We start from the raw sequence: 8,758 nt of genomic DNA on the forward strand, positions 1-8,758 counted from the left end.
CCTGGCCTCTCTGCTGCCTATCAGCTATTTCTATTTGTTCTTGTGGATTCATATTGAAAATGTATGCAACTTTAAATACTTTTATCTGTGGTATGATTGCTAGTTAGCCTATTGCAGATCTGGACAAATGATCCACCTACCACTATTGTCACTATGAATGGTGGATAGAGGGCAGGATAGACAGTTAGACTGGTAGACTATACTGATCTGTGGTACAGTAAAAGTTAGCGTGTGGAAAAGTCTAGTGCATAAGGGAAGTACCAAAACACTTTGAAATAGGGGAGAAACTGTAACGGTCCTGACCTGTTTTATGTTGTTTTTTGTATGTGTATAGGTCAGGGCATGTGTTTTGGGTGGGCAGTCTATGTTATCTGTTTCTATGTTGGTTTTGGTTGCCTGGTATGGCTCTTAATTAGAGGCAGGTGTTTTGCGTTCTCCTCTAATTAAGAGTCATATTTAGGTAGGGTGTTCTCACTGTTTGTTTGTGGGTGATTGTCTTCCGTGTCTGTATGTTATTTCGTACCACACGGGACTGTTTCGGTTTATGTAGTCTGTTTCCATTTTGTGCGTTCTTCGTGTCTATGTAAGTTCTCATGTTTAGGTCAGTCTACGTCGTTTGTTGTTTTGTATCATTTCAAGTGTAGTTCGTGTTCGTTTTTCGTCTTGTTTAATAAATATGTGTTCAAACTTCGCTGCGCCTTGGTTCCCTCAATACTCCTCCTTTTCCGAAGATGGAGAGGAGGAGGATCGCCGTTACAGAAACATGCAAGCATATGAGGAAATTTGGCTAGGATGGAAGAAATTATATGGTTATACCTGCAAAAGAGCGAATGTAAACCAGGGAAATTGGAACCAACCAATATCATTTCAGCTGTGGCCACAGAGGCCAGACTAGGGTCTTAGAGGTATTTGAATGAGCAAAAAATCTATATATTGTACCTTTGCATGTGGGCTTATACAATTGTCTCCCTCTCTCTCTCCTGCACTCTCTTACATGTTATCTCTCTCTCTGAAATAAATCAAAGGTAGCTGATAATAGTTTTCCAATAGCTCCACCCTCTACCCTTTTCAGAAACACAGGAAGTAGTTACATGTTCAGGTTTTAGTGCAGTACAACACTGACATTCATGCCGTGCTGTTCATTTACCTGTTTAGACCTGAAGACAAGATCTATAATAATCACAGCGGGTAAGAGACCATAGCAGAGGGGAACCATTACAAAGCTTTAATCTAAACTCTAACATTGGAATGTTGCTGACTTCGGTACAGTGTGCAACATAAAAGTGAAAGTAGATTTGTAATAACCTCAGAAGCATTTAAAGACAGAGAAAATGGCTTCCAGATCGTTTCTCCTAGAGGAGGATCACTCTTGTCCTGTGTGCATGGACATCTTCGTTGATCCTGTGCTCCTGTCGTGTAGCCACAACTTCTGTAAATCCTGTCTGCAGCAATGCTGGAAAGGATTGGAAACTCAGGAATGTCCTATATGCAGACCATCAAAACACGAGTCTCTGAGCAACGAGCCTCTGGTTTTAAAGAACCTGTGTGATGCCTTAGAGGAAAGGTGTCAGAGAGCTTCAGCAGGGTCCGAGCTGCTCTGCAGTAAGCACAGCGAGAAACTCAAACTCTTCTGTCTGGACGATAAACAGCCTGTCTGCTTTGTGTGTCAGACTTCCAGAAAACACAAAAACCACACCTTCTGTCCCATAGATGAAGCTGCACAGGATTATAAGGTGAGAAAGTAACTGTGAGGACATACCTAATCATTCAGAATGAGGGTATACTGTATATAATGAGGATATAAGGACCTATATGAGGGTGTATAAGAAACTAATATAGGGACTTATAAGGACCTATATGAGGATATAAGGACCTATTTGAGAATATAAGGACCTATATGAGGATATAAGGACCTATATGAGTATATAAAAGGAACTAATATATGGACCTATAAGGACATATATGAGAATTTATTTAGGCAATAAGGCACGGGGGGGTGTGGTATATGGCCAATATACCATGGCTAAGGGCTGTTCAGGTTGAGAGCTTCAAATTCCTTGGTGTCCACATCAACAACAAACTAGATTGGTCCAAACACACCAAGACAGTCGTGAAGAGGACACGACAAAGCCTATTCCCCCTCAGGAAACTGAAAAGATTTGGCATGGGTCCTGAGATTGTCAAAAGGTTCTACAGCTGCAACATCGAGAGCATCCTGACCAGTTGCATCACTGCCTGGTACGGCAATTGCTCGGCCCAGTACATCACCGGGGCAAAGCTGCCTGCCATCCAGGACCTCTACACCAGGCAGTGTCAGAGGAAGGCCCTAAAAATTGTCGAAGACCCCAGCCACATGATACCTACATGTACATACTACCTCAATAAGCCTGACTAACAGGTGTCTGTATATAGCCTTGCTATTATTTTTTCAAATGTCTTTTTACTGTTGTATTATTTCTTTACTTACCTACACACACACACACACATACCTTTTTTTTGGCACCATTGGTTAGAGCCTGTAAGTAAGCATTTCACTGTAAGGTCTACTACACCTGTTGTATTCGGCACACGTGACAAATAAACTTTGATTTGATTCTTATGCACAACACAACACAGAGTGCCTGGATACAGCCCTTAGCCGTGGAATATTGGCCATATACCACAAACCACCGAGGTGCCTTATTGTTATTATAAACTGGTTACCAACATAATTAGAGCAGTAAAAATACATTTTTTGTCATATCCGTGGTATACGGTCTGAAATATCACGGATGTCAGCCAATCAGCATTCAGGGCTCCAACCACCCAGTTTATAAAAGGACCAATAGAATCTGGTATACTGATCTACAAACTGGGTGTGTTAGAAATGAAACCCACATGATCTAGTACCTATAGTCAGTGGTGGTTCAGCCTGCTGTGTAAGTTTCCTATTGTGTGGATTTAAGTAGAAGTATAAACGAGCTAAATCAGTGTCAGAATAGGAAACAAATGCCACTTGAATCTACGAAATAGATCACCTGATCCGAAGTTGTAAAACGTAGCCCTGCTACTCCACACTATCCAGATACAGACCAGGGGTGCACAACACCTGTCTTGGAAGGCTATTGATTTCCTAGGTAGCCTATTGATAACATTAATTAATCAGTGTCATGCAGAAACAAAATCGGAAGGACTAACAACCTTGTGGTCTGTGTTAATATGCACCCCTGACATTAACCTCTACAGGATCGGTGGGTGTCCCGCGGGGCGGTTGAGCTAACTACTGTGTTATTTTGTTGCAGGAGGAACTCAAGACTGCACTGCAACCCTTACAAGAGAAGCTAAAGATCTTTAACATAGTTAAAGTAACATGTGATAGAACAGCAGAACACATAATGGTTAGACTACGGAATGCTGTTAGTATGCAGTATTTTGTATATATTTAATTCACCAAGTGTGTGAATAAACAGTTACCCACGTATTCCTCTCACTGTATCCAGAGCCAGGCCCAGACTACAGAAAAGCAAGTTAAGAAGGAGTTTGAGAAGCTTCACCAGTTTCTACGAGAGGAAGAGGCAGCCAGGATAGCTGCTATGAGGGAGGAAGAGGAGCAGAAGAGTCATCGGATGAAGAAGAAGATTGAGGAGATGAGTAAAGAGATATCATGCCTTTCAGACACAATCCGAGCCATACAGGAGGAGCTCGGAGCTGAAGACATCTCATTTCTACAAGTAAGAACCAACATATTTGTCCTTTGTAGACATGATTGTATGATAAATTGATTGGTAACGTTGACAACCCTCTATCCTTCTGCAGAACTACACAGCCACGGTGAAAAGGTAAGTCATCTCCCTCCTGTGTCTCTCTTCTCTGTGGTTCTGAATCTGAACCCAACCGCACAACAGCACTGAGTCTTCAATGTTATTACAGAGCCGAGTCCACACTGCCAGATCCACAGCTGGTCTCAGGAGCGCTGATAGATGTGGCCAAACACCTGGGCAACCTGAAGTTCAGAGTCTGGGAGAAGATGCATGACATTGTTCAGTACAGTGAGTATTGTGTTATGATTATACAAATAAAATTGATGATTTTATATTTGTACCAAAGAAACAAACAGAACTAGACAGTCATGGATATGCACATTTATAATTGTATTGGAAAATATGCAATGTATTATGTTAATCATAGCATAAAAGTAGTTATTAAAAAATAAACATCATATGAAATGTCCTTTTAGTTTTAGTCATACTATGTTTCCGTTCTATCTCTTTAGGTCCTGTGATTCTGGACCCCAACACTGGTCACCCAGGTCTCCTCCTCTCTGATGATCTGACCAGTATGAGATGCATTGGAGTGACACAGAAGTTACCTGACAACCCAGAGAGGTTTGCTAAATCTCACTTTGTCCTGGGCTCAGAGGGCTTTAACTCAGGGACACACAGCTGGGACATTGAGGTTGGAGATATTCAATTCTTTGCTGTAGGTGTGGCCCCAGAGTCTGTCTCCAGGGAAGGACATGGTGACTGGGTTAGAATGTGTGGAATACAGTGGTGTAATGCTAGATACATGCCATATTTCTCCCCCACCCTATTCACATTGAAACAGAGAGCTCCTCAGAGGGTCAGAGTACAACTGAACAGGGACAGAGGAAAGCTGTCATTCTCTGACCCTGATAACAACACACACCTACACACATCAACACACACTTTCACTGAAAGAGTCTTTCCATTCTTTTACTTTAATTGGTCTACTTTCTCACATTCACTAAGAGTCTTACCAGTGAAAACCTCCGTAACAGTGGAACAGCACAACTAGAGTAGGGAGGGCGAATGAATGGGCTTTTACACAGTCATTATGGGAACTCTTTGTTTAAGCTCCTGGTTAAATTCCGCATAAGAAAAAAAAAAACTCTCTAAATGGTTAAACCAGTAACAAATATATGTGATTATTGTAAAAATTTGCTTAATTTACTATCATCCTAAACTAAGATATTTAATTATTTTGCTATATCTAATGAATGTATATTATACTACTTTCCATGATGTGGACAGCATGTGTTACTACATTACACAAGCTGCTGTTTTGACCACATCGAATTGGGGGGGAATTACACATCTTAGTATAAAAGTTTATAGTTAGCACGATAACACAAGATCAAAACATAAAACAGATGAATATCTTTGGTTTTGTACTGTTGATTTTGTCATATGTGCTGGGGGTCTCAAGACTCTTGCTGTCAGTATCTAAGTTTCCATCCAATTGCTGACAGATGTTCATGCAATTATCCTAAAATCTGCATAAAGAAAATATGTTTTCCCACCAGTGGTGTGTTCCACCAAACGGACTTGTTGCGGATAAAAATCTGTGTGTGATGACGTAGTGCACACAAAATGTACGTGCACTCTAGCCAACAGCTCAAATCAAATCAAATCGCAGGTACAGTGTGGGTAGGCTGTGTTGGGTAGACTGTGTGGGGTAGGCTGTGAAGGTAGACTGTGAAGTTAGGCTGTGTGGGGTAGACTGTGAAGGTAGACTGTGAAGGTAGACTGTGAAGTTAGGCTGTGTGGGGTAGACTGTGAAGGTAGACTGTGAAGGTAGAAGGATAGTTTACGTGATGAGAATATTATTAATAAGAGCGAGAATATTTTTTATTTGTCAACAGCAGTCAAGCATCGATCATCATGTCACCAGAATAAGGCCCTGGATAGTTATCAGAAAGGAGCATCAAGCTCATCACCGTATACTTTCACCACCCTGTGAAGTTCATTCTAACTTATGATGTAGCCTAATAAACTGCATGGTTTCCAGAGTCATAGTGGGAGGACCACACACCATATCATTGCGTGACTCCAAGTTTACTTCGATATGATGGTTATTATATCAACATTTCAAATGAAATTGTATTAGTCACATGCGCCGAACACAACAGGTGTAGACCTTACAGTGAAATGTTTACTTATGAGCCCCAAACCAACAATGCAGTTAAAAATAAGAATAAGAACTGGTGCAGCTGTAGAACTTTTTGAGGACCCATGACAAATCTTTTCAGTCTCTTGAGGGGGAATAGGCTTTGTCCTGCCCTCTTCATGACTGTCTTGGTGTGTTTTGGACCATGATAGTTTGTTGGTGATGTGGACACCAAGGAAGTTGAAGCTCTCAACCTGCTCCACTACGGCCCCGTCGATGAGAACAGCTGAACTAAGCTCATGAGGCATTTATAAGTTATATTCTTCAAGAATCAATGGGCACATTTAATTAATTCATAAGTGAACAAAATGTATGTAGCACCTGCAGATTGCCCTTTTAATGGGTTGTAACTGAAGCAAACTTTGAATCTTGTAGGCTAATATTTTCTGTATCATTATTTCTCTCTCTCATTACGGAGTCCTCTCTAGCCACTTTGAACAACATCTTCAATCCAATCAATCAAATGTATTTATAAATCCCTTCTTACATCAGCTGATATATCAAAGTGCTGTACAGAAACCCAGCTTAAAACCCCAAACAGCAAGCAATGCAGATGTAGAAGCACGGTAAGACCATACAGTATTGGTCTTGCATTGACACTGCCATCTCAGAAGAGACTGACCACAGAAGGTCGTAACAGTATTGTTTGTTGTTCTTGAAATTCCACATATTACCAAATGTTGTGTGCACCCCGTGTTCTATAACATTGTCATGGAAAATATGAATGTTGTTTCCAATCAGCAACTATGGCGTAAATCCAGCTGCATATTAAAGGATAAGATTGCTGAAAAGCCAGTCTCTTTGGCAATGACAAGGAATGGAATGTTAGCTGAAGATACTGCTACTCAGGCTAGGTCTCCTTTCCCGCCAGCAGGAAAATTGGTTTCTCGAGCTAAGGTTAGTAATTTGGGGATTATTTATTTTTACATAATAGCATGCATCTTCATCAATTTAACTTTCCTGAAAGCTGCACTTTATTAGATTAAATTCACAATTTTGAAAATGAACATAGGCTACTGTTTTATGTGGGATGTAGTATCTCAAAGTGATAATGCTCTGTCTGTAGTTTGCATAATAAAAAGAAAATGATCCTGAGGTGAATAAAATCATAATTACACTGTTATATTCTCTCTATTGTCACCCAGTTTGTGTTTAATAAAGAAAATTCACAATGACCTGATTATCAAATTGACCTGTTAATTCAACCATCTTGATGAGCAACCTTGACATACTGTACATTACGTATCCATAGTAACAGTGTGACCTCTGGCCTAGCAGGATGTTACAATCAGCATGAGTCAGTATTTGTGTCTGAAATGGCACCCTATACCCTATAGTGCACAATATTTTTTTACCAGGGCCCATGGGCCTCTCGTCAAAGGTAGTGCACTATATTAGGGAATAGGGTGCCATTTCGGATGCAACCAGTATTTTGAACAGCACATACAGTATTGGTCTCATACAGCAGCTAACAGTGGGGTTAAAGGGATGTGAGTGGAGGATCACTGTCAGAGTTATGGACACACACTTAACGAAAAGAGAAAGTTCCTTTATCTTCACTGAGAAAACGAGAGTCCTCGTTTCAGGTCTCACACCAGAAGGTAAACCTGACCAGTCTTAGGAGGAAACACACAGGGGAATAATTATTGTAAATCTGTCATGTACACCACCATTGTAGGCAGGTAACAATAAGGAACAAGCAGAGGACACCTGCTCTTCTCCTCCTTTTGTCAGCCAGCCAGCCACGCATCAAGGAGCAAGATTGATCGTTTATTTTTAGGGGCTGTGTGTGTGTGTGGGTGTGTTTGTGGTATCAGGAGGAGGAGCGACACTCAACATGACTTCTGTCAGAGGAGGTAAGGTGTGTGTGTGTTTGTTTGTGTGTGTGTGTGTGTGTGTGTGTGTGTGTGTGTGTGTGTGTGTGTGTGTGTGTGTGTGTGTGTGTGTGTGTGTGTGTGTGTGTGTGTGTGTGTGTGTGTGTGTGTGTGTGTGTGTGGTAGGATGAGACAGACAGTGATAAGACAGCATCGACATCCGATTGATCTTCCGTATCGATTCCCTAGACTGCCAAATCGACTCGCCAGCCTGCCACATCCTGCTCACACGTCACAACTTAGACTGGAGCCGTGCTCTGACAGAGAGATGGAGGGAGAGAGAGGGAACAGGTAGGTGGGAGAACAGCAAGAGAGGAGGGAGAGGGATGAGAGAGAGATAAACAATAGAAATAAACCCATTATTGTATTGTTTTTACTATCTACTATTTGAATAGTGAAATGTCATTACAAATGTTGAAATCTAAAGTCCACAACACCCTTGGTAGTTAATTTGAAAGTTTCTCCTGAACCCAGCCCAACCCAGTTTTGTCGTGACATACTGTAAATCTCCTGCCTCCTCCCTCCACCGCCATCCCACGGTAATCTTCACGCTTGGAGAATAAAGAGGATTAAACTTCATATCAAACTCTGTCTGCTCGCCAAACTCAGGTAAGCTGTTCCACACAGGCACTGTGTGTGGCCTCGTACCTCCTAACCTGTGTGTGCCTGTATGAGTGTGTGCCTGCGTCTGCCTGCGTGTGTGTGTGTGCATGTGGAGTCGGACACGGACAGTGATCCAGCTGTTCAGGGAACTCTTAGAGATAAGAGAGCAATCACTTCCTGTCGCTCCGATAAGGACAGGAAGGAAGGACAACGTGTGTATGTGTGACAGAGAGAGAGAGGGAGTGTGTGTGTGGTGCCGAGAGTGTATGTCTCTCTGTCTGACAGAGATAATTGTTTGTGTGAGTCTGAGATATAGTTTGGTGTGTGTCTGTGTG

The 8,758-nt window shown here is 41.7% G+C and overlaps 1 protein-coding gene across 1 annotated transcript; it reads left to right on the forward strand.

The window, feature by feature from the left end:
* The first annotated feature begins 1,112 nt into the window (after nt 1-1,112).
* Nucleotides 1,113-7,081, forward strand: LOC129811450 (E3 ubiquitin-protein ligase TRIM35-like). The gene is made up of 6 exons (XM_055862753.1): nt 1,113-1,733; nt 3,282-3,377; nt 3,480-3,710; nt 3,796-3,818; nt 3,910-4,028; nt 4,253-7,081. Exons 1-6 carry the CDS (start codon nt 1,332-1,334, stop codon nt 4,792-4,794), a joined length of 1,413 nt encoding a protein of 470 aa, XP_055718728.1. The 5' UTR covers nt 1,113-1,331; the 3' UTR covers nt 4,795-7,081.
* Nucleotides 7,082-8,758: the final 1,677 nt, after the last annotated feature.

The sequence above is a fragment of the Salvelinus fontinalis genome, chromosome 15, assembly GCF_029448725.1.
Source record: "Salvelinus fontinalis isolate EN_2023a chromosome 15, ASM2944872v1, whole genome shotgun sequence".
Lineage (NCBI taxonomy): Eukaryota > Metazoa > Chordata > Actinopteri > Salmoniformes > Salmonidae > Salvelinus > Salvelinus fontinalis.